The 23,128-nt window shown below is 53.5% G+C and overlaps 8 protein-coding genes across 8 annotated transcripts; 4 read left to right on the forward strand and 4 right to left on the reverse strand.

The window, feature by feature from the left end:
* Positions 1–41: 41 nt before the first annotated feature.
* Positions 42–3,353, forward strand: MRS44_001517 (uncharacterized protein; the record flags this gene model as incomplete). Its single annotated transcript, XM_065623727.1, has 1 exon — positions 42–3,353. The coding sequence occupies one exon, from the start codon at positions 42–44 to the stop codon at positions 3,351–3,353; it is 3,312 nt and encodes a 1,103-aa protein (XP_065480155.1).
* Positions 3,354–3,986: 633 nt separating this feature from the next.
* On the reverse strand, positions 3,987–5,301 carry MRS44_001518 (uncharacterized protein; the record flags this gene model as incomplete). The annotated part of the gene is made up of 6 exons (XM_065623728.1): positions 3,987–4,100; positions 4,151–4,570; positions 4,623–4,829; positions 4,877–5,055; positions 5,128–5,169; positions 5,229–5,301. The coding sequence occupies 6 exons, from the start codon at positions 5,299–5,301 to the stop codon at positions 3,987–3,989; spliced, it is 1,035 nt and encodes a 344-aa protein (XP_065480156.1).
* A 1,179-nt stretch (positions 5,302–6,480) lies between these two features.
* MRS44_001519 (uncharacterized protein) lies at positions 6,481–7,954 on the reverse strand (the record flags this gene model as incomplete). Its single annotated transcript, XM_065623729.1, has 5 exons — positions 6,481–6,960; positions 7,010–7,094; positions 7,374–7,425; positions 7,478–7,601; positions 7,652–7,954. 5 exons carry the CDS (start codon positions 7,952–7,954, stop codon positions 6,481–6,483), a joined length of 1,044 nt encoding a protein of 347 aa, XP_065480157.1.
* Positions 7,955–8,596: 642 nt separating this feature from the next.
* MRS44_001520 (uncharacterized protein) lies at positions 8,597–9,976 on the forward strand (the record flags this gene model as incomplete). Its single annotated transcript, XM_065623731.1, has 1 exon — positions 8,597–9,976. One exon carries the CDS (start codon positions 8,597–8,599, stop codon positions 9,974–9,976), a length of 1,380 nt encoding a protein of 459 aa, XP_065480158.1.
* A 321-nt stretch (positions 9,977–10,297) lies between these two features.
* Positions 10,298–13,987, reverse strand: MRS44_001521 (uncharacterized protein; the record flags this gene model as incomplete). Its single annotated transcript, XM_065623732.1, has 1 exon — positions 10,298–13,987. One exon carries the CDS (start codon positions 13,985–13,987, stop codon positions 10,298–10,300), a length of 3,690 nt encoding a protein of 1,229 aa, XP_065480159.1.
* Positions 13,988–14,761: 774 nt separating this feature from the next.
* Positions 14,762–19,251, reverse strand: MRS44_001522 (uncharacterized protein; the record flags this gene model as incomplete). Its single annotated transcript, XM_046270535.2, has 3 exons — positions 14,762–15,411; positions 15,469–18,988; positions 19,039–19,251. 3 exons carry the CDS (start codon positions 19,249–19,251, stop codon positions 14,762–14,764), a joined length of 4,383 nt encoding a protein of 1,460 aa, XP_046138207.2.
* Positions 19,252–19,702: 451 nt separating this feature from the next.
* MRS44_001523 (40S ribosomal protein uS17) lies at positions 19,703–20,480 on the forward strand (the record flags this gene model as incomplete). The annotated part of the gene is made up of 4 exons (XM_046280636.1): positions 19,703–19,708; positions 19,797–19,950; positions 20,114–20,352; positions 20,412–20,480. The coding sequence occupies 4 exons, from the start codon at positions 19,703–19,705 to the stop codon at positions 20,478–20,480; spliced, it is 468 nt and encodes a 155-aa protein (XP_046138205.1).
* A 669-nt stretch (positions 20,481–21,149) lies between these two features.
* On the forward strand, positions 21,150–22,123 carry MRS44_001524 (uncharacterized protein; the record flags this gene model as incomplete). The annotated part of the gene is made up of 3 exons (XM_065623733.1): positions 21,150–21,252; positions 21,324–21,637; positions 21,692–22,123. The coding sequence occupies 3 exons, from the start codon at positions 21,150–21,152 to the stop codon at positions 22,121–22,123; spliced, it is 849 nt and encodes a 282-aa protein (XP_065480160.1).
* Between the last annotated feature and the right edge of the window lie 1,005 nt (positions 22,124–23,128).

The raw sequence follows: 23,128 nt of genomic DNA on the forward strand, positions 1-23,128 counted from the left end.
ACTTACCAGAAAACGAAAGACTTCACATTATTGTCGTCAAGATGGAACCACCAGCAAAGAGACGACGCAAAGGCCCCTCACCCCCAACACTCGGCCAAAATGACGACGAAGACGACGAACTCGCCTCCCACCCGCAGGAGATTACTGTTCGACGGGACCCCGATATCCAGTTTGCGCTGAAACGAGCCAATGCCAACCACAAGCTTCAAGCCACGATGGCGCACATTATCGAAAAGTACAGCCGCGATTTCGAGGGAGTTGGTGACGAGATCGACATGGAAACCGGGGAAATCGTCGTGAACAACGGTCACTTGCGCAACATGCGCGATGAGGGAGATGTCGAGGGGCTTTGGATGGATGGTGACAGCAATGCCGAAGAGGATGAAGGAATATTGCTCGAGGACCTGACAGACGAATATTCCGACAACCAAGACGAAGTGGACGAACCTCGAAACCCAGAATCAGACGACAACCAGATTTCCAGGACAAGGGAAGAAAATCCAAATGTCACATCAAATCCCAGTGATATGGAAAAAGGATCAGACTCTATTCCTGCGCCAACTGGCAATGAAAAAGAAAAAAGCACCGAAAACCAAGACAAGCGATTGTCCCCCGAAACCCGCAGCTCTACAGACGGCGAGCCCGATGCCCTCCCTCCTGGATTTCCTCCTGCACCTTTTGGGCCCGTCGCTCCTCTCGGCTATGGCGCACCACCCGGGCCGTTTGGGCCATGGTCCATGATGCCTGGATTTCCCATGAATCCTTGGGGTCGTGATGACATCCCCCCTTATTACAACATGCCTCCAAGCATGCCCGGCCCCTGGTTTAACGGAGGAAGATATGAGTTTCCCACGAATGATGGACAGACCTCTATCTGGGGACGCAACTGGGTCAAAAAGACAAAACGGGCTGGTTTCATGAAAAAGGCCTCGAAAGGCCATGCCGAGCCGAGTAAGAACCCCAGCGATACCGCGGCAGACGAGGAAACGGGGGGCGATGATGGTAATGACAAGGAAAACTCGGGAGAGCAACAGCCAGAAACCCAAGAGGCTTTGGCGAATGATCGGATTATCAATGCCAGTGACGAAGACGATGACTTGATCTTTTCCGGGACAACTAGCTCTTCTCCTGCTACGAAGCGCAGCTCTATCCCCTCAAAGGAGAAAGAAGCGGTAGTAGAACCCCCTAAAACAAAACCGGTGGAAAACGCCCTCGAGGAGACGGCAGGGAACGCTATCAAAGTACCCTCACACGACCACGAGCAAGATGACGGAAATCGCAGACGCTCTGGCCGAGCCAGGAAACAAGTGGAATACATGGGCAAAATCTCTTGGGCAGAAGCAAGAGAGTGGCGAAATTCCGGTCAGAGCTTGAGTGTTCAGCTTCACAGAGTCGATCGTGTGAGCCGGCAAGACTTTCAAAGTGTCGATAATACTGATGATGAGAGTCTTCCGGCCCAAAAAGAAACACCGCAAATTCCACTAAAGGAGGCTCCAAGAGAAATGGATAAAGCTGTTCAGAGACAAGTCATCCCAGATTCTCAAGACACGGCAACGCCATTTAACAGCAGTGCTCCTCAACCGTCACAACCACAAGCTTCACAGCCGCAAGCTTCACAGCCACAGGCTTCTCAACTTCAAGCTTCTCAACCCGCAGACAAACAAGATAACCTGGGCACTCCCAATCACAACACCATACCCAGTATGGCTCTCTCCGATGATGAGGCACCGCTCGTGCTATCGAGGGTCATGGTGCCTAAACCACGCATCATGTCTTCAAAACCCACTCCTCAGTTGGTGAGCGTCCAGGAAGAACATGAAAGCTCGACGGACAAGGATAGCACCCCCAAGGTCGACCATGCTAAGGGGACCAATGATAACGAGACGCCTCAAGCTGAGCCTATGGAAGTTACCCAAGACGAGGTCAAAGATACAGCCGCGCCAGGTATTCTTGCCCAGCCCCTAAAACGGAAGCGAGGCAGACCCAGAAAATCAGAAGTGCCAGTCGAATCCACAATCGTGGTTCCGCTGGATAGCGCCTCTGAGCCCCTGAAGCGCAAGCCCGGTAGACCTAGAAAATCGGAAGTTTCGCCAGAGAGGTCCCCTCCGCCTCCGAAGCGCAGGGTCGGCAGACCAAGAAAGTCGAGTACTGTCACGCGTGAGGTCATCACTGAACTGCAGACCCACGAGCCCCAAGCTCCCCGGCAGGAGATCTCGGCTGGGGTTGACGTTGAGATGGAGGCAGTTGAAGAGGCTGAGAAGCCCGGCCGCATGTCTCGAGAGCTCAGATGGCTCGAAAAGAAGAAGCCGAAGGGTGTTTCCGATCTCGAGGCTCAAGGGGTGACGTCGGAAAAGCGTCTTAGGTCTCGAGGGTCGAAAGAAACACTGCAGCCAAACGATGCCTACGTGGAGGAATCACAAGGACCCAACAAGGAACCCGAAGCAATCCCTATCAACAGCCCGCTTTCACCAGCAAGAGTTACCTCGTCGCCACAGACTATCCCTGCAGAAAACGCTGCACCCCCAGCCAAAACTGCCTCTTCAGCAAATTCCCCTTCTTTGCCAAAGGTTACCTCAAGAGTTGTCTCCCCAGCAGAGTCTACGTCTCCACAGGCTGACCCTGTGGCAAAACCTACATCTCAGACAAATGTTGTCTCCTCATCAAGGGTTGCCTCTTCTCCGAAGGCTGCTTCTAATTCGAAGACTGCCTCACCTTCTAAAGCTGTCTCGTCTCTAAACACTGTCCCTTCAGCAAATAACACCGCCTCACCGAAGGCTACTTCTCCGCCAAAGGTTAACTTGCCTTCAAAGGCTGTCTCTCCAATGGTTGTCCAATCTTCCTCTCCTCCAAGAGCAGTTCCACCTCCTCCGGCTGAAGCTATTCCTCCAACCCAAGACCATCAACCTCCCTTGAGTACACCTCAGGATCCCACCATCCAACCAGCATCAACCCCTAAGAGGAACAAGGATAGGGTCATCCATGCCGCGGGAACGCCATCCAACTCTTCTAAACCCCACACTCCTCGTCACACCTCCATCCGAACAACTCGGGCGCCCTCTTCCCGCCGCTCCCTTCTTTCCTTTGTATCCGACTCCGAGTCCGACTCTGACCTCTCTCGCGACGAGCTGGCCCGCAAAGTGAGGCTGAGCTCTCACAAGAAGAGCGCTCGTCCATCTACGCACAAGATCTGGAAGTCCACTTCTCTGACCACAGAGTTGCATCGAACGCCGAGCAGAAAACGCCGTAATGAACCACCCACTCCCGTCAAGACGCCTGGCGGCACGTTGAGGACTTGTGGAGTAGATGGATACAGATGCGGGCGTGGCTTTTGCTTTACTTGCTTACCTGTGTAAGACGGAACGTCATTCATGGGGTCACTTCGAATAGCCAAGTGTAGATAGAGGCAATGCATAGATGAACTCATCGATACAGGCACTTTTGAATGCTTGCTAGATTATGACGCTACCGCATAAAGACTGACCATGATAAAAACAAATTGTTCCGAGTCGAAGCCAGTAAGGCCATGTCCGTTGACAATTAGATATGCACCAACCCTCCCTCCGTCCCAATGTGCCAGAACCGCCCAGACCCTGGAACGCCAAAACCTCGTTGTCTCGTCCACGCCCCCTTGCCAGAAAGTCATTCTTCCAAACCCAGGATTTCTCCAACCCAAGACTGCCACGGGGCAACGCAAGCCCCCCGTCCTAGACCCAACACTTTGTCACGCCAAATTGTGAGATACCACGTAGTGGGATGATACCTCACGGACCCCGAGCCTCATCCAGGAGCCAGGCCATTCACTTTCACAGGGGGATAGGACGGAGGAACGAACGGTTGACAAGTTGTTTTTTCCTAGTATGAACATCCTATCAGGGGGGTGAAGGCCGACAGGGTTAAAACCGCCGGTCCGGGGTATCATGGGTGAGGGGGATGCCGCCAGGTTGACCACCGTGAATGATTATCGGGGACAAAAAGAGCCGAGGCTCTCAGGGCTTGTTGGCATTGCCGTTGGCAGCTGCAAGGTGTTGCTTGAAGACCTCGGGGTCACGGACGGGGTTGAAGTAAGGGTGGGCCTGTGCCTCCTTGGCAGTGAGTCGTTCCTATATACGAGTTAGAGAATAAGATTCACAAACTGGGAGTTTGGACAAACCTGGTGGTCATATCGCAGCAGCTTATCGAGGAAGTCGATAGCTTCGTTCGAGACAAAGCGCTGGTTCTCCGAGGTGACAAAACTGTGCCAGGGCTTCTTCTGGAAGCGGCCCAGGATATCATCGTACTGAGTGTCAAGCTCAATCTCGTACTTGTCGATGTAGTCAAAGAGATCATCGGTGCCAAGAACCTTGGCGATCTTGACAAGTTGGTCTGAGTTGCTGTTGCCGTGGAAGAATGGCTCCTTGCGGAAGATCATCGAGGCAAACATGGCTCCCAGGCTCCACATGTCAAGGCTGTAGTCGTACTCCTGGAAATCGACCAAAAGCTCGGGACCCTTGAAGTAGCGGGAGGCAACTCGGACGTTGTATTCGGTACCGGGGTGGTAGAACTCGGCCAGACCCCAATCAATAAGACGTAGCTGGGACAGGTCAGCGGTGTGTTTTGGAAGGACAGCAGGTGGCGTGACCAACTTTGCGATTCTCATGATCGATCATAACGTTATGAGGCTTCACATCTCTGTGCATGATTCCCTTGCTGTGGCAGAAGTCGAGAGCCTTGAGCAGCTCAAAGATGTAGTAACGAACATCGATGTCGTTGAACTTGGGGTACAGGCTTCGGAAATCGGTGTTGTTGACATGCTCGAAGATGAGAGACGGGGTCTTACTCTGCAGTTGCGACTGCGGTTAGTATCTCTTCTGGATTGCCAACAACACAGAGTACCAACCTGCGAATCCCTCACAACATCGAGAAGGGCCACGACGTTGGGGCCACCGGCAAGATTCTGCAGAATCTTGATCTCTCGCTTAATCTTCTTCTTCTTGACGGGCTTCAGAACCTTGACGACGCATTTCTGGTAGTTGACAACGTTGATGCCCTCAAAAACCTCCGAGTATTTTCCTCGGCCTGCGAATAACCCAGGGTTAATAACTCAAGGAAATCGGACGGTCGCGGACGAGGGATGGGGCGGGCACATACCGATCTTGCGGACAACCTCGTAGTTCTCCAGGACACCCCAGCCTGTCGAAATTTTGTCAGCCGTGTCGTCGAGCGGAAGCGCAAGAGCAGGATGAGCATACTGATGTTAACACCGTCGTAATCCCAGTAGCTGCGGGGCATGTTCTGGTTGACATCGGCGTAGACGCGCGCCATGATGGGCAGAAGTGAGGGGGCGTCGCGAACCGACGACGCACGCAGACGGGGAAGACGGGAAAGTATGGACGAGAAGACGACGAAAGTCGAAACCCAGGGGGAAAGAGCCTGGGTATATAATTCGAGTGGAAGAGTCAAGCCTCGGCCTTTCACCTTGTCTGGGCGAAGCGAGTGGAAAGGCTGGACTGGACGGAGCTGGAGGATGGAGTGGAGGGTTTGCAAACCTGAATCAAGGTCAAGCACGGAGGGCAGGTGCAGGTGGGATGGTCCTGTCCCCGGCGGCTTCTGACGAGTCTAGCCCGAACCGGCCCCACACTTGGCGGGCGGGCCTGTTTGTGATTGGCCACTGCGCTTATCGGCTGCTCCGATAAGGCATTTGTAGAGGCATCGCTCCTGCTGTTGGTGGCACGAGCACCCCCAGCCTCCAACCAAACAACCGTGCTTTGAGCATGTGCTCTCTATGAATGCAGCGACATCATGGGCATTGGAAATCAGGCAATGTTAAACGGTATGCTGTCAATCAAAAGGCTGATTTTATGCGGTGTAACAAGCTAGTCACATATTGCATTAGGGAGGACTTTGTAGGGCCGGATCAAGCTGTGTATTAGGTACCTAGGCACTCTGTTTGCATCTACAGGTACTCGGTCGTCTTCACTCATTCCTTGCGGCAGTGGCCAAAATAATATCACGTCTTGTCTCAACGACTCAATTCGCCTTAGCATCTAGTTAAAAGTGAATCTCAAGACCAAGCTCATACATGAGCTCTCAGTCCTGCCGTCATTCACACCAGACTTAAAGTGAGCTAATGCGAACACCATATGGTGACATGCCTAGCCAATAACCATAGTCAGCAGCTTGAAGACACGAATCATGTTGCAAAAGTGACCAAGTAAAGCATCTCGCATCTCAGAGAGAAGATTAATTGCTCGACATGTCAGGGCTGCAAAGACGTCAGCATCAGCCGAAGCCGATACTTCATACGTCTCCAGCCCCGATCCGACTAAGGATGACGATACAAAGGTTTTCATCATGATGGGATTGGACAAAGTGAAAAGGGAAAATAGTGCTTACCGAGTGTTGTCAAGGTGTGCATGCATCGCACAAAGCGAGGCCTCTGGCCGTCGCTGACCCTCATCCAGGGTCTCATCCAAGAACCGTCAATGCCGTTCAAGGCTCAGTTCAGTCGTAGTCAAGTGAATCTAATCCTTTGTCGACAACATCCCAGGTGCGTTTTCGCAGATCCGGTTTTGGCTCAGGCCGCCCACGCTTGGGACCCTTCTTCTTCTTTTTCTTCTTATTGCTTTGGAAGGAAGTTGGCAGCGTAGACGAGGTTGCTTCGGTTTGAGTAGGTGCAGGACTGTCGTCGCTCAAGTCCATCGGCTCATCCGAGGATCCAACTGTCTTAGTGTCGGACTCCTTCGCTTGCTTCTTGCGGAGAGCTTCGAGCTCAGAATGTCGAAAGATTTCGATTTGCTCGTCTGTCAAGGTACGCTTCACGCCATCCGGATAGTAACCCAAACCATCGTCTTCCTCTTCCCACGCATCGTAGTCCATGTCATCTTGGGTGTGCTGCTGGTCTGGGGGATTTATAAAGGTTGCCCCAAAGGAAGTGATGGAAGCTTGTGAGAAGTGCGCCTCATGAAAGGCAAACAAGTCATCCTAGAGATGTCAGCGAGATTCATCAGATTAATTCGAAAGAACAGCATACCTTGGAGACGTTCGGCACTCCATACTCAGCTTCTGCGCTCACATCACGTTGTTGGGTCATGTCGTTGCTTTCATGGGCGCGACACCTAAAAATGAGGTTCGCGGTTTGACGAGATTGAGGTTGGCGGAAGACGCGTCCAGACTTGGAATTGCGTCACGTGCCAACCACCAAGAGCACCCATGGAGGCGAGCTCCAAGAAAGTTGCCTGGGAGGGCCATTCCCGCCTCAAAACAAGTACCAAAGTAAGGGGGTATGTTGTCCTTCATAGCAGAGAAAGCCCAGAAACCGCCAGATAGGCTCAATGTGAATCGGCCACGGTCGCCTTTCCCCAAAAGTCAGAGTGCATGCACGCAGCAAAGCCTACTGTGATTTGAGGAGAGCCAAGGCATTTTCAAAGGCGCGCACAACCTGATCATCTAGAAATGTGTTAGAAACATGCAGAATTTGTCAGTAACCATCGGAACTCACAGTGCTCCTGCTTCCGCTCCATCCTGTCTTCTGATAGGTTCACAAACCGTCTTCGCGTTTGGAGACGCTTGGCGGCACGTTCATCATCATGAGCCGAAGCTGCAGCAGCCCAAACTTTGAAGTACTTTCTGCGCGTCAGTGACTGTATGCACAACAAAAGGGCGACGGAATTACCTTGGAGAGGGCTTCGGCCTCTTTCAAGATTTCGCGCTCATGCTCGTCGGCGTCGCGCAAGGCACTCTCATAACGCGCCTCAAACTCATCCCAGTCAAAGGGGTCGAGAACGCCGGGGGTATCTGGAGGATCCGAGTTCGCTGCCTGCTGATCTCCATGAGGCTCTGGTGTCTTGCTGGCGGCGTAAGGGCGCCTCTGTGAATTGGACATGGCAGCGGCGTCCTGAGAGTCAGAAGGGCTTCTTTGTCCGTCCTCAAGGGGAGGGTTCTCGTCAACGGGCTGCGTTGGGGGAGGCGAAGGCATGTTGCACAAGGCTGTGTCGCGTTAACCTGTCAGGGTTGTTGTCGGCCAAGCAACCAGGATCGTCGTGGATGGGGACGTGCAATGTCCTACATCCAATGGTTGAGTGTGTGGGTTGTAGATTCGGAACAGCGAGTCCCTGAAGGCACGTTCAACAGTGTTGCACAGCCTCGGCCAAGGTCGTGACTTGGAGTTTCAACACGTTCCAATAAAGTGATGATGTGCCACTGAACATGTGCGATGATCAAGTTGATGGATGAATGAAGACCAAGACCTTGTTCACGATTGGTGACTGTTGAGCCTCGCAGTGACTGAACAACCCCCAGAGGGAAGGTACCCGCTCACTGATATAAAAGCATCACCCCTGCAGCTCGTTGCCTTGTGGCTTGCAGCTAATGCGCCACACTCAGCACAGTACACTACTCGCCTCGCCGACGACCTCGTGACTCGGCCAGAACCTCGAAGAACAGAAGTCATCTGCCATTAACCACTGATTAACCCTCAGTTGACGTATAAATATACGCAGTCGCCATTTACTCCAGATCCGCCACCGGAAAGGCCAGGCGTGACCCTCTTCTGCAGTATCCTCAGGCCAAAGGAAATCAGCCGCGACCCCCAGCAGGTGGCGAAGCAACCAAGATCAAGATGGACTGTGATATCTGCCATCGCAAGCATGACGCCAAGCGATTGCCGTTTCTCTGCACCGTCGACGCCCGGAACTCGCTATTTGAGGACCGCCTGAAGAACGTGCAGCTGCTCATTGAAAATGAAGGCCTGCAGAAGGAGATCAGCGCCTTGTTGTCGGAGCCCTCGACCACCCCAACAAAGAACCGCAAGGACTCGATGCAAGCGCAGCAGCGGATGGCCGAGGATAGGACGACCCAGATTCTGGCCGCCGCCGACAAGTTTAGGGACGACATAAGAGCCGCCAGAGCCGAGATCGAGGCCAGGAAGGCCGCTCTATCCAGCCGCAGATCTGACTTCGCCGCTGCGTCCGATGGCCTCTCTGATCGCAGAGCGAAGCAGCAGAAGGAGGTGGAAAAGTCTATCAGCATGATTAACTACCGGTGGACCCGATCAGCCGAAGACATGGCTCGTACCCGATCCTTTCTTTGTATGGAGGCGGCCACACTGTATGGACTCGACCGAGTCGAGAAGGGATCCCCCGGACGATACGAGTATCAGCTCGGTGGTATTCCTATCATCGAGCTGATCGGAATGAATTGTAAGAATCCTGGCTCTTCTGTCGAAAGTAAAGCTAACACCCCCATGGCGTCATCGCCGGAAATGATCTCGACCTCTCTGGGTCACATTTGCCATATCCTCATGCTTGCATCTCATTACCTCGCAATCCGCCTCCCTGCGGCCATCACCCTTCCTCACCGCGACTATCCTCGGCCAACCATCTTTAACCTGGCTAGCTCCTATAGAAAGGGAGATCCAGTGTTCCCCAGCCAAGCAGGAGCCGCCACCCCTAATTCTACCGCAGGAGATGCAGACTCTCAGCATGTTTCGCGCCCAAGGCCCCTTTTCATCGACAAGCCTTTGTCGCAACTAATCAAGGAGGATCCAGCCACCTACTCTTACTTCATAGAAGGCGTCACTCTCCTGGCCTACAACATCGCTTGGGCCTGTAGCACTCAAGGAGTGCCAGTCGGCGAAAAGGGCTCATTCGAGGACATCTGCAACATGGGTCGCAACTTGTACGACCTTCTGGTCAACCAGCAGTCCACAGGCACCGATGGCAAACCCACTCATCTGGGACAGTTTTCCCATGGGACAGCCTACAACTTTCTCTCGGCAGCCGAGGGGACCGAACTTGCTAAGAACTTCAAGTTGCCCAACCCAATGAAACTCGCCGACAAGCTTAAGAAGAAGCTACTTAGCGAAGCACCTACACCTGACTGGGAGGTCCTGGATGATGACGCCTGGAAGGTTGAGGAGACCCCAGTTGACAAGCCATCCGAGGACAAGAGTTCTCCTCGCAGAGGCTCAAGTGGATGGATGAAGGTGAAAAATAGATGAGTAGAGGTATATATATCACGGGTCGTTGCACGACCATAATCGATACCAGCCAAAGTTGGCAACAACAACAACAATAGACTTTTAATAAACCAGACAAATCGATTACAAACCAAACTCCTTAACTCGAACAAGCGACATCCCACACACATTATATATGAAGACTTTTGTCTTTTCCTTCAAAACCTGGTATCCTTTCAAAACGTCATATCCCTTCACAACTTCATATACCTTCAAAACCCTGATATCATTTCAAAACCTTGATATCATTTCTTCAATGCCCTTTTGTCAAAATTGACTTGATGCTTTCCAGCTTGTCGTTATTCATAGATCGCCGTTCCTCCTCAAAGACTCTCTCTGAGATTCGTAATGGTCTCGTTCCTGGTCTCGCAAATGCTGTGGCACCGATGACGATTGAACAACTGTGACCTTCTTCTTGGAGTTGGACCCGCTCAGTAGTCTCTGCGCTGCGGCGTCTGAAGACTCTGTCTCCATTGCGGGCTCTGTAGATCCTTGTCTGATAGGTGTAGTTAGAGATGAAGTCGTCGCGGATGAGGATGCGTTGCTTCTCTTGGAGTGGAACAGCTGAGGTTTCTTTCCCTTCTTTGTCTGTTGTCGTCTGATCGCCTTGTGGAGTTCTAGCTCTCCAAGGTCCTTGGGAGTTCCATCAGGGGTCGAATCGCGTCTACCAGGTGTCTGACTTGGTGTCATCTGCTCTGGAGAATCAGTTATGAGGGTGTCTGAGAGTATAGATCCCTTTCTCGGGGGACCTTGTAGGGTAGGGTTTGGCTTGGGAGCATCCTGCTGCGTAGTCGGGGTCGGTGTGGTGATGGAACTGTTGCCTCCTGGAAGGATCAAGCCGCCCATTTGGATAGATGGGACATGTGCAGGCTGGTTCGCGGCGGTAGAAGTAGGTATGTTCTGCTGCTGTTGGCGAGAAGGTGTAGGGATCGGCGCGTTGGTGGTTATGTTGCCTCCTGGGAGGATCAAGCCGCCCATCTGAATGGCTGGAACAGTCTCAGGCTGGTTCGCGGCGGAGGAACTGGGTACGTTCTGTTGAGGTTGAGGAGGAGGAGTAGGGGTCGACGGGTTGGTGATATTGTTGCCTCCTGGGAGGGTCAAGCTGCCATTCTGAACAGCTGGGATATGCGCAGGCTGGTTCGCCGCGGTGGAAGTAGGTATGTTCTGTTGAGGTTGGAGAGGAGGTGTAGGGTTATTGCCACGAGTTGTTGTGGACTTAGCAGTTGTCTCTTGAACTGCGGATGGCGGTGCAACGGGAGTTGTTTGCTGAGGTTGGGTACTATCGCCAACGGGAATGCCTGTAAGTCCTGCTAGCAGGACGAGGTTCTGAGCGGTGTTGTCCATCACGGCTTGCTCTTGCTCTTGTTCTTTGTTCTCACAAACGGACTGCAGTGATGTCTGTCTTGACTGAGAGGGCGCGCTGCCTGTGTCCTTGGACCTGCGAGATCTGGGCTTCAAGATGTGTCGCTTGGCCATCTCTGCCTGGCTGGCTTCCTGGGGTTCATCAGGGTTTGTAGCGGCTTGGTTGGTTGAGGACTGAGGCGCGGCTGTAACAGTGCTTGCGAAGAGTGCTGGATCAACTAGAAGCGGTTGGTCGTCGTTGGTTGAGGGTAGAGTATGGTGAGGTGGGCTCGGGGAAATGTGTAGGACTGTTTCAACATCGCTACTATCGTTCTCTTCGAACGCTGCGATCAGGTCTCTCTCAAGTTCATCGAGCTCCTCCTGAGGCTTGTCGGCCTCTTCAGCTTGGGGATCCGACTGGGCGACGTCTGTGACGTTCGCGGGTGAGATAAGGTGGAAGAAGGGGTGTTGAGGGTTGGGTTGAGGAGCAGTCGCTGGTGCTTCCTCCTGCTCGGGGCCTGTTGCCCCCATCTCTTCGTCGGCCTCCCAGCGCCGAGGGGCTGCTGGCGGCTCTGGTGGGCTCGCCCTCTTGTTCTTAGGAGAAGGCGTTCGCGGCAGCGCGGGAGAAGGAGTCGTGGGTGCAGCGGGAGTCATGAATGGAGTGAGAGCGGTCGACGGAGCGAGAGTGGATGGAGCGGGAGCCGTCGGTGGTGCAGGGAGGGCTTCGACATCGCACATGGCGATGTCTGAGCCCTCCTCGCCCTCCCAGTCCATCTCAGGTGAGAGGCTGAGGAGGGGACCAGCATCTCCGGAGTCGTCGCCGACGACGATCTCCATCTCTGATGCCAGCTGCTCCTGGCCGACGGTACTCTCCTCGGGATCTTGGTTGGAGTCAAGATCCATGAGGTCGCTGGTCGAGCGAACCTCGGCGTCGTCGCGCAGGCTCATCTCTCCGAGAGCCGAACCGAGAAGGTCTCCGAGGGCCATGGTCTCGTCGTCGTCTGGCAAGCCGGGTAGGTCGTTCGAGGTGGTGGTGGTTGGCTGAGCTGCAGCCAGAGCCACGGGCTGGGAGAACGGGTCGGTGCCATCGAGATCGGAGGGAGGAAGGGAAGAGTTGAGCCACTCTTCGAAGTCGTCGAAGTCCTCGGGTCTCTTGAAGGACGAGCTGGTGGTGTCCGGAGCATCCTGGACAAAGGGGATGGGGTCGGCGGCCTGCTCCTGGACTTGCTCGCCTTCTCGAGTCGAAGACTCCGATGACTTCGAAGGGGTCTCGTCGACCCTTCCTCCAGCGGCAGCGGGAGAGTCAAACAGCCGTCCTGGACGACCTCGCCCCAAACGCCCCCTTGCCCTCACATGGCTACGAGGGTGACGACCTTGGAGGTTGGTCGACACCCTCGCCCCGAACAGCGTTGTCGGAGACCGGACAAGCTGTCGAGACGCCGATGATCTGGGCGCGGAGGGTCTGGGGGAAGCCGACACAGGAGGCTGTGGCCTCTCGGAGGGCTCTTCGTCGGTCTGCTTGACCATGGGAGACTCTGGAGCAGGAGTGGGAGTCGGTCTCGAAGGTTGAGGATCCCTTGCGGGAGATGAAGCGGCCTTCTCCTGTGGCTTGGAAGCAGGGGCTTTGTGCTGCTTCTCCTCAGTCATCGAGTCCGTCTGAACACCGTTTGAGGTATACCTCGATGAGGATGCCTCGCCCGATGCTCGCTCCCCGGGAAAGTCTCGAGGCTCCGTCTGGGTACCGCGGCTGTAAAACGCGATGACCTTTCGGGAACCCTTCGACCTAGGATCTTGCACCTTGACCCTGGCGAGTTCGAGTTCGGGCTCAGGTTCCGGAACTCGAGGACGCCAACGACGGTCGGTGCGACGAAAGATGGCGGCCAAACCGGAGAAGTCGGCGTCGGGGTCATAACCCCTTCGCTGCTCCTCCTGTCTGGCAGCCTCTTCGCGCCTCTCCCGCTGTCGGCGTCGATCCTCGAGCTCCTTCTGCCTTACTACCTCCCTCTCCCTCTCCTCCCGTTCCCGCTCCCGCATCGCCAACTCGTGCTCTCGTGTGGCCTGCTCCTCACTCTCCTTCCTGCGACGCCTCTCCCGGTCCTCGGTGAGGAGCTTCTTAAAGAAGGCTTCCCCAGCCGTGTCCCTGGGATCAGCGTCGAGGTTCACCTCACCCGGCTCTGGAAACAGAATCTCCAGGTCCATGCAACGGTAGGCATAGTCTCTTGCGAGAACTATGCCGTCCCGGACGGTTCCGGGGAGGTGGTACGCCGTAAACAAAATGTTTGGCGAGGAGAGGAGGAACCAGAGCTGCCAACAATGGGCAAAGAAAGGCTCTGTCTGCGACCTCAGACGTGAGTAGTCGCTCTGCCAGATCCAGGGGATCAGGCAGAGGGCCGCCGCCGTAACGGCCTGCAGGAACACCACGGCCCTGGAGGTGTTGATCAGCCTCCGGAAGTGGTAGAGCATCAGCAACCACCACAGGAACCGCGGGCTCACTGCAAAGACCCAGAAAGCCAGTCGGAGAAGCACAAGTGGGAGCGTGTCGTACTCCGGGTCGAAGCACTCGTGCATGTTGAAGATCGAGTCCCATTCACACCCCTCTCGGAGGGGAAGCCACATGGGAAGATCTTCAGGGCGCATCTTGTTGTCGGACATTTTGCTGTGTATATCTAGTCAGCGTCAAATCTGGTGACAGTAGCGTCGCTATATCGTTAAAGGGGTATATAAAGGAGATTCTGTGTGTGCGAGTGTGTATATAGAGCTGCGATACTTGTCACTTACTCTGGTGTCGGGGATGCTTCGCGTTTTTAAATGTGATCGCGACTGCTGCTGATGAGAGAAGAAGAAGAAAGAAAGAGGGGAAGCCGAGATTGTTTTCATTCTTTATTGTTTGACTCGAATTATTCGTTGTGCATGGGAAAACTGGCGGGCAGTGATTGACACTGGCAACCAAGTGCCAGGCCGGCCGTTCACTCAAAGGAGGCATCGTCGGTTGCTGCCAGTGCCAGGCCAGTTTGGAACAAAGATAACGATAAGACATTGCGTTGTTGCAGGAATTGACCTGGCTTGATCGGTATTGATGTCAAGTTCATGTGTCCGTTGGCCATGAAGCATCGAGTCATCGTGATGCTATTTCCTAGTGGTGGTGCAACAACATGAACAGCTTCCTTTCACGCAATCAAGACTTATTGTTGGCAAATACAGATGGTTCATTCACAGCATAAACAATGTAGGATAATGTCTTGTCGAACAATGTCTTTGTTTAACAAACACCTAACAAAGGGGTTGTGTTTGTTCCCTCAACACCCATATATCGCCAAAGTCCAGCACACAAACCAAGGTATCTCTGATCCAAGCAACGCCAATGCCTCCCATCACGTGTTCCCGGTCCCGTCATCACTCATTATCCTTGACTGATTCAGCCATGATTCACTTCCTGCCCCGAGCAATCAACCTCGCATGCAGTTCGACCATTACATTGCTCCATTCCTCCTCCCCAGCACCAACAGCCTTGCCAACCCTCGTACCAAGGAACTCTGCCACCTTTGATACGTTGAAGTGTTCACCATACAGAACCTTGGCCTCAGGCGTGACAGCTACATCCAGTCCTTCAGGGCCACTTTGGCCCAGCAGGTTTAGCTTGACCTCCACCCGGGTTTCCAGGGGTACAAGCAGCAGGGAAGTCGTGATCGCCACGCTTGAGTCAGATGTCTTTTGCACAGTCGTCGGGAACGAAGCATTCATACGACCAACTTGTGTCGAGACCAGGTTGGCCTTGTCCCAAGCTGCTCGAACCATATTCAAGAGATGAGAAACCTCGGTTCGGCTCTGGGGGAGAGCACGAACATGGTCTCGAATACACTGCAAGAAGAACTCCTTCTCCGCTGTCTTAGGGAGCGGGTTCTTCTCACGGCTGTCGGCAATGTACCAGAGGTCGATTGTCGAGTTCGGTCGATGCGTTTTGAACGAGGCAATGTCAAAGACAATCTCGATTTCACGCTTGTAGGCCATGGAAAGGACTGTGCCTGAGATTCCAGTCACGGCCCAGCCGTGCTCTTTCTCGATAGCATCCACACGAGCTGATGGATGTTAGTTACTGAACAACACAACAAAGATATTGAAGGAGGAATACATACCTTTGAGGCTGTTAACCTCAGTACTCGTCCAACCACGGCACTCTTCTCTGATCTTCTCAGACTCCTTAATGTCCTCTAAGCACTTCTGTTTCCGTGCCACCAAATCCTCTACTTCGACTTCCGAAGCTTGGAATTGCTCCCGAAGATCCGCGATACGCTTCTTCTTAAGTTCGATATCTTGATCAAGGTCCGACAGCTCCTCACGAGCAGCCTCAAGATCAGCTGGGTCACAATCAGCCAGTTCTCGCGCCACTTCCTCAAGGTTACCACTCTCCTCCAAGAGGGACTGGTACCGAGTCATGATGGCGGGCAGGATAGAGTCGAGAAGGCTCTTTTGCTGGTCCAAAGACTCCTTGTCCACTTCCATGCCCTCGTCGATCCTGAGCAGACCCTCCTTCAGTCCATCCTGCAGCTTCATTCGCCATTCATACCACATAGCCTTGCTCAGAAGGCGGGCGTGGTTCTTGACATTCATGAATTGCTTGTCCATAAGAGTCTTGATCTCGGGTGTCGCCGCCATGTACTCTTTGAATAGTGGCGGGTTCTCCTCAAACGTGTCCATCTCGATTTCCTTGACAATACGTCGGCCTTCGGAGATGTACTTCTTCAGCTCCCGGCAAGAGTGTTGATACAACTCAAGCATTGGCACTGTACAGGCACCAGCAACAACACACCTCTCCAGCGAGAGGTTCTCCTCGCCTTCCTGGAGGAACCCGTTGTCAAGGTTTCCAGGAGCTGTCGTGTGTCGCCTCTTGGTGGTTGTCAGCTCCATGAAGCGAATCGACGTCATGTTGAGGAAGTCCTGAAGGTGAATTCGCTCTTCGTCGTCGTCAACCTCGTTCTCGAGTTGCCCGGCATCTTTCACAGGTGATTCGTCAAAGTTTACCGAGTGCCCAGTCCGATCATCATCAACATCTTTGAATCTTCCCTGGTGTCTCGGTGTCGTTGCTGGCTCCTGTCTCACGGGCGAGGACAACGTCGGGGTGGCACTGTTAGGCTGCAGGCTTTTTCGGAATGACAGCGTGAGCTTGCCCGTCGTCTCAGCCTTGGGGGGATGTTGGAGTCGGACGTTTTTGACAGGACTGCCTTGATGACCTTTGAGTCTCTTGACACCGTCGTTCTCCTCCTCCTCATCATCATCCAGCTCGCTAGGTCGCTTTCCAAGGAGTCCTCTGGCGCTTCCAACGGCAAGACTCTTGCGGCCCCTAAGCGGATTCCGCTTTGGGCTGAGGCTATCAATCATTTCGCGAAGATTAAGTGTAGCTTCAGCACCATCGGCTTCTCGCTCGAGAATCTTTCGGCGGTTCTCCTTGTCTTCCTCTTCTTGAGCCTCCTTATCCACTTCGCTCACCAATTCTTTCGGATCATCGAACGTAACACCACGTTTTCCAGGCACAAACTCGGTAGCCATATCGCCAATAGAACCGCGGCGGTCAAAAAGGGCGGCAACCTGTGGAGATCCAAGTCCAGTTCGATCAGCACCGACACCCGACAGTCGACGATTCTGGGGTGTCAACACAACGGTTGGAGTTCGACTGCCTGTTCCAGTATTGCTTTGAAACAGACCCTTCTTCGGCGTAGCCTTAACCGGAGATGGTGTTCTAGAGCTGGCCCTGTTGGACCTAGCAGAAGATGGCCTCTTCGGAGAGGCAGACCTTGACTTGCGTTCTGATGTTCTGGGTGTGGTCTTTGTTGAAGATGCCGGGGCAATTTGAGGCGTGGATAGCTTCGTAGATGTTGGCGTCCTGGCCTTGGGCCTCGACTGCGGTGTGGTTGATGTCTTGGCAGGAGATGGTGTCCTGCTAGACCTGCGAGCGGATTGCGGCGTCGTACTTTTGGGTCCAACGCTACGCTTCAGCCTGCTCGCTTGAGAAGATGAGGGCTCGGGGCTAGGTGTCATAGTTGGCTTCTTGGCTGTTTGGGCTTCAAGCTTCTCAGCAGGAGTGCTCTTGCTAATCGCAGCCTGGAGAGCCTCATCAGGGTTGTCTGGTGTGTCGGCCTCCTCTTCAATAACCCGCTTGCCCAAGCTTCGTGCATTCCCTAGGGCATTGTTGAGAATACCGCCAATGGCAGTTGTCATGTCCATACCCATGGTAGTATCACCATCGTCCTCATCCTCGTCCTTGCCGTCGTTGGTATTCGATGGTCGGGACAGAATTTGGCCAACTCCCATGGTCATGTCCATGGGCGCATCGTCTTCGTCTTCATCCTCGTCGTCTGCCTGGTTGACCGTCCTTCGCCGAGAAACTCCCAAGCTCTTCCTCTTCTTTTGTGAGAGCACTCCACCCATGACTGTGGTCAGCTCCATCGACATGTCTTCGTTCCCATCTGACTCGTCCATCTCATCGGGAACGGGCCGACGGATACCACCAATTGCCGTGGTAAACTCCATAGTAGCCTCTTCCATCGGGGCATCATCTTCTTCTTCTTCTTCATCTGGCGAAGGCACCGGCTTTTGTGCCTTGTTCTGGTTCATGATGCCACCAAATACACGGGTAACGTCCATAGACATGTCCTCATCTGGATCGCGTTCCTGTGCGGGCTGAGGCTTGATGATGCCACCAACCGCCCGTGTGATATCCATATCCATGTCCATATCCATATCTGAGCCGTCATCGTCATCGTCAGCTGGAGCTGATTGCGCTTGTTGGACTTGAACTGGTGGCGGTAGATTCTCTTGGTCTCGCGCAGCGACAGTCGGCTTGTTCGCATCTTTGCCCCATCCGAAGGAAGGAATGAACTCCTCGCCGTCATCGAGATCTTCATCGCTATCCTCATCGAGACGCTGAGTGCCGGCTCTTCGAGCAGCAAGTCTGAGGGCTTCGTCCAACGTTGAGGACTCTTCTTCGTCGGAATCAATCGATCGGTCTGATGCGGCTGTTGTCCCCGTCACCTCATCGATAGTAAGCATCGTTCCATCGTCAGAGTCGCTGCTTGAACCGTCGTCTTCGCCATCATCCTCCACGTCGGCAACTTCTTCCACCGCATCTGCGGGCTCCGAGTCTGAACTATAGACTGTCGATGTCGCCGTATCATCTTCCGGGTTGTGAAAGTTTGCGGGTGGAAGGCCAGAGCTTCTTCGTTGCTTCTTCTCTTCTTGATCGCTAGCAGCATTTGACGAGGCCCCATGCTGTGTGTCGGCACTATTCGAAAACGCAGAATTCCTCCTGGTTGAGTCGGTGGATGTTGTAGAGTCTTGCATGTATTCGACCTCGTGAAAGGTATGCAGGGTGGCTTCAGCCGCGAAGGAAACACGGCGGTTGGCAAGGGACTTTCGACGAGCATCACGACGCTCCCGCTCTTCGCGTTCTCGAGCGGCGGCTTGCTGCTCCTCCTCGGTCTTGACGGCAATCTTGGACCCATTGGATTCTGTGGTGGACTGATCTGCGAACGGAGATTCTCGTGTAGGTTCACCAAAGTCGATCAAATCGGGCACCTTCGGTTTCATGGGTGGGATTTCGGGTATGGGAATAGTCGGCTTGAGGATGGAGCGGGGGGCCTTGTTCGAGGCGGCAAGAGACTACATCATGTTAGATGGACATAGCGCAGGTTGAGAGGACATTGACTTACCAGGCGCCTGTTTCCGTTTGCCTTCATGAGGGCATCTAGACCGCCTGGACCCAAACTCTTACTTCTTGACTTCTTGCGACTCGCAGCCAACGAACTTGTGACGTCGACAGTTGCATTCTCCTTTTCCATTGCTTTTCGAACATCCGTATGCGCACCGATAGACCTGCGCGTGCGCCGCGTGGCGGGCACAGTGGCATCAGTAGCAGGCGCCATTGTCGGTGGAGTTATCGAATCTTGTCAAGTTGAAGCCAACTCCAAACCCTGGACGCGACGGCGATAAAGTGGTAGTGGGCTGTATCTCGCGACGGACCGTGTTTGTTTACTTTGGGCGGTAGCAACAGGGGGGAGGGGCTCCACTTTGCCAAGTCTTCCGCCATGCTCTGAACCAAACCATAATCCCCCGCCTGCTCACGTGAGCCCGGAAGTGTCAGCCACAGATCCCCCAATCGCTTAATTACCTAATCTGTGGCACTCGGCTGCACAGCCAATCCCCAAATTTTACAAGCCCTAAGTCCCAAACTGCACGGAAATTTTGGTGTGTGATTTGCCCTACTTCTCCATCTGCGAAAACTGACCTCCGCAGCCACTCTCAACCTCGCCTCACCCAGCTTAATCCACGACACGCCCTCTCGTTACGGTACCTGCCCGAGAAGGATTATTCAAGATGTCAGTCAGAACCTCAGCAACGACCGATACACGATGTCCCGAACGAACGCGTCGCTAACCTCTGCATCAGGGCGACCGAGTTGACCGTCCAGTCGGAGCGTGCTTTCCAGAAGCAGCCTCACATCTTCCAGAACTCGAAGGCCCGAACCAAGAGCACCCGACCGGGCAAGGGTGGCCGACGATGGTACAAGGACGTCGGTCTGGGTTTCCGTACCCCCAAGGCCGCCATTGAGGGCACCTACATCGGTACGTGGGATGTGGAAAATATTTGGTCTGGAGAAGCATTTCGGAGGTGGAGCGCATCCAAGAGGACTCGCGAGAATGGAGATGCATTCGAGCGTGCCTTGCGCAATTTGGGCGACCAGACGACTCTATGTTGAATCGCATTGCTGACATTTTGACTCTACAGACAAGAAGTGCCCCTTCACCGGTCTCGTCTCCATCCGTGGCCGTATCCTGACCGGCACCGTCGTTTCCACCAAGATGCACCGAACCATCATCATCCGAAGAGAGTACCTCCACTTCATCCCCAAGTACTCCCGTTACGAGAAGCGACACAAGAACGTTGCCGCCCACGTCTCCCCCGCTTTCCGTGTCATGGAGGGTGACCAGGTCACCGTTGGCCAGTGCCGGCCCCTGAGCAAGACTGTACGTTGGAGGATTCTGCCAGTATGCGACGGAGGAGAGCGAATGCTAACTTGTCCAAGGTCCGATTCAACGTCCTGCGCGTGCTGCCCCGAACTGGCAAGGCTGTTAAGAAGTTCAGCAAGTTCTAAATTGGAACTCTTCTGGCATTGTTTTTGGCGTGATAAGCATCAGGGGGAATGGGAAGTTTCCTCTGAAGGGTCGGGCACCGGATGTTGCGTTGCAAACGGTTGTGCTATAGATGCAATCGCGAATAAAAAGGATTCACGAAGACAATTGTCTGTCTGGGGTTCATGGTTCACTTTTGGGCGTGATATGGCTAGGAAAAGGGTCGTCATGATCTCAAGATTACGTTCATACCTTTGACTATCTCGGGCCAGAAAATGCCAGTGCCTAGTGAGGACCTATTCCTTCTTGTGAGCGGTGCCAGTGTAATGGATGTTTTGAGTTGTCCACCAACCTAGTTGGTAGACTCTGTGTCGTTGACTCGCGACCGGTGTATTGTCTAGTAAACAGGCAACACGGAGAATGATGCGAAGGGCCAATTCTGGGTACTTATTTCCTGGTGAACCACCAAATTGAGAGTCAGAAGCATTATACAATAAATCAGTTGAAGTTATCACGGAATATTTGTACGTACCGTGTCTAGCACAGTGCATACGCGCATTTCACACCTCCACCCATCGCAATTGAAGGTCACTGAAAGTTCAACCTCGGACGAGACCTCTCTATTCGCACTCACGACTCGACCTCCAATCCCTATCCTTACGCTCAGCTGCCAATTCAGACCTCTAGCTGAAATGGGCTGGATCTCTTCCATCCTCGGCACCGACAAATCGGCGGATCCCCTCGGAAAACTCGATCCCAGTCTCCGCGACTTTCTCGAAAAGAATCACCCCTCAAGTACCCGACGAAGCAGCCCGCGAACCCCCCTTCACCAGCCCAAGAACCCAGCCATGACAATTCTGCGATAGCATCGGCTCAGGCGCAGAAGTCGGCTGTGCCCTCGGCGAGCTTGTACCAGGACGGACGATATGCACACCTGTGGAAGAACTACCAACCGCTGGCCGAGATCGAGGCCGAGACTGCGAGCGATCATGAGAAGCTCATGAATGTCCTCCAGTCGTACAAGGAGAGGAAGGAGGCCATCGGAAAGGCTGCGCTGGAGAACTGTGCAGAGCACCAGGAGGAATGGGTGAATTGCATGAAGCATGGCACATGGGAGGATCAAATGCAAATGTGCCGGCACCAAGTGCGCAGGTTTGAGCGGTGCTACATGATGCAATCGGTATGGCTACGGCTACTTGTCTCGGTCATTGATGCTGGCTAACATGATGCGCAGCGATTCCTTCGTGCGCTAGGATACGGATCAGTCGCGGGCAGGTCTGCCGTAGTGGAGGAAGACATCCAGATGCACGCCGACGCTCTCTTCCAACGGATGATCAAGCACGAGGACGCCGTGGAAAAGGCCAAGGCCGAAGGACTCCCTATCCCAGTCTTCGAGCCCGCGATACCCAAGTCCAAGGGCCCAACGGTGACGCCCACCGAGGAGCTCCAACAGCAATGGAAGGAACAGCTCGAGAAGCTCCCGGAGGAGGAGCGGGCGATGGAGGAGGCTGCTCTGAGGGCCGATCTCCAGGCCAAGGCCGAGGTCGCGGGCAGCGTGCAGAAGATCTGGGACACACAGGCGGAGCAGAGGAAACAGCGGCAAGCAGAGGGAAACTCAACATTTGGGGACTATGTTGCGTCTCTGTTTGGGAAGTCTGGAAAATAGAGAAAAGGGATGTCTGTGTATGATTCTGTATAACATGTGGTTGTCAATTTGGACCAATGCTGTCCAATGTTACGAAGACAAAATGATGTACGCACAACTCAATGTAAAAATATTCACCTGCAAATCCTTCATGTACAATTATTTTGTGTAGGTTGAGGTTATCTTACGTCGGACTGATTATTGTGCCCGAGAAGTTGGGATGTGAATGTAGAAGTTGATGATAGTTCATGAAATATGAACTTTTACATGGGGAACAAAGAAAAGAACTTAGAAACCACACTTCACGGGTAGAAATAAAGGGAATAATAAGTATATCGTATTTTGAACACAAACTACTGGCAAGAACCAATTAACTATTGACTGCCTACCTCTGCTCACCACTCCTCTCAAGTCTGGTTACAGTAAATCACCTACCCTAAGGTGAAACCATCATGACAACGGCGCGACAGTGGGAAACCAAGAATCCTCGATCCAAACTGCAGGTGTCTCTCCCATCAAATCCAACGACCGGTTCCGTGGTCTAGTTGGTTATGGCATCTCGTTAACACCGAGAAGGTCCCCGGTTCGATCCCGGGCGGAACCACCATTTTTTGCCGTTTGGTACTATTTTTGCCAAGACTTTGATCGCCAAGACCTTGATCGCCAAGACTTTGGTCTACAAGGCTGTCTGTCCCTCGACTACATATCATATGTAACCAGAGAAATTGTGTTTCTTTTTACTGTGATCCATCCTGTATGGTCCAATTTCATAACGGCTGTAACTCGTGATAAAAACCGCACTCTGGTTGGTTGCTGAGGAACTCAACACAACCAGCACAGGAGGGAGGATTGCTGTGGGAACCACTAGCTGAACAACGTGTTGGATAGACAAGTGACGATCACTGAGATCTGTCTCTTCATCTAAGCGACTGGCTACGGTAAGAGGGTTTGATCGACTGGGTAGCACTTCGCTCATTAATCACTGAGCAACGGTCACTGCTCGAGAAGATAGTATATGCTTGGCCA

Source organism: Fusarium solani (genome assembly GCF_023522795.1).
Source record: "Fusarium solani strain SB1 chromosome Unknown bctg00000000, whole genome shotgun sequence".
Lineage (NCBI taxonomy): Eukaryota > Fungi > Ascomycota > Sordariomycetes > Hypocreales > Nectriaceae > Fusarium > Fusarium solani.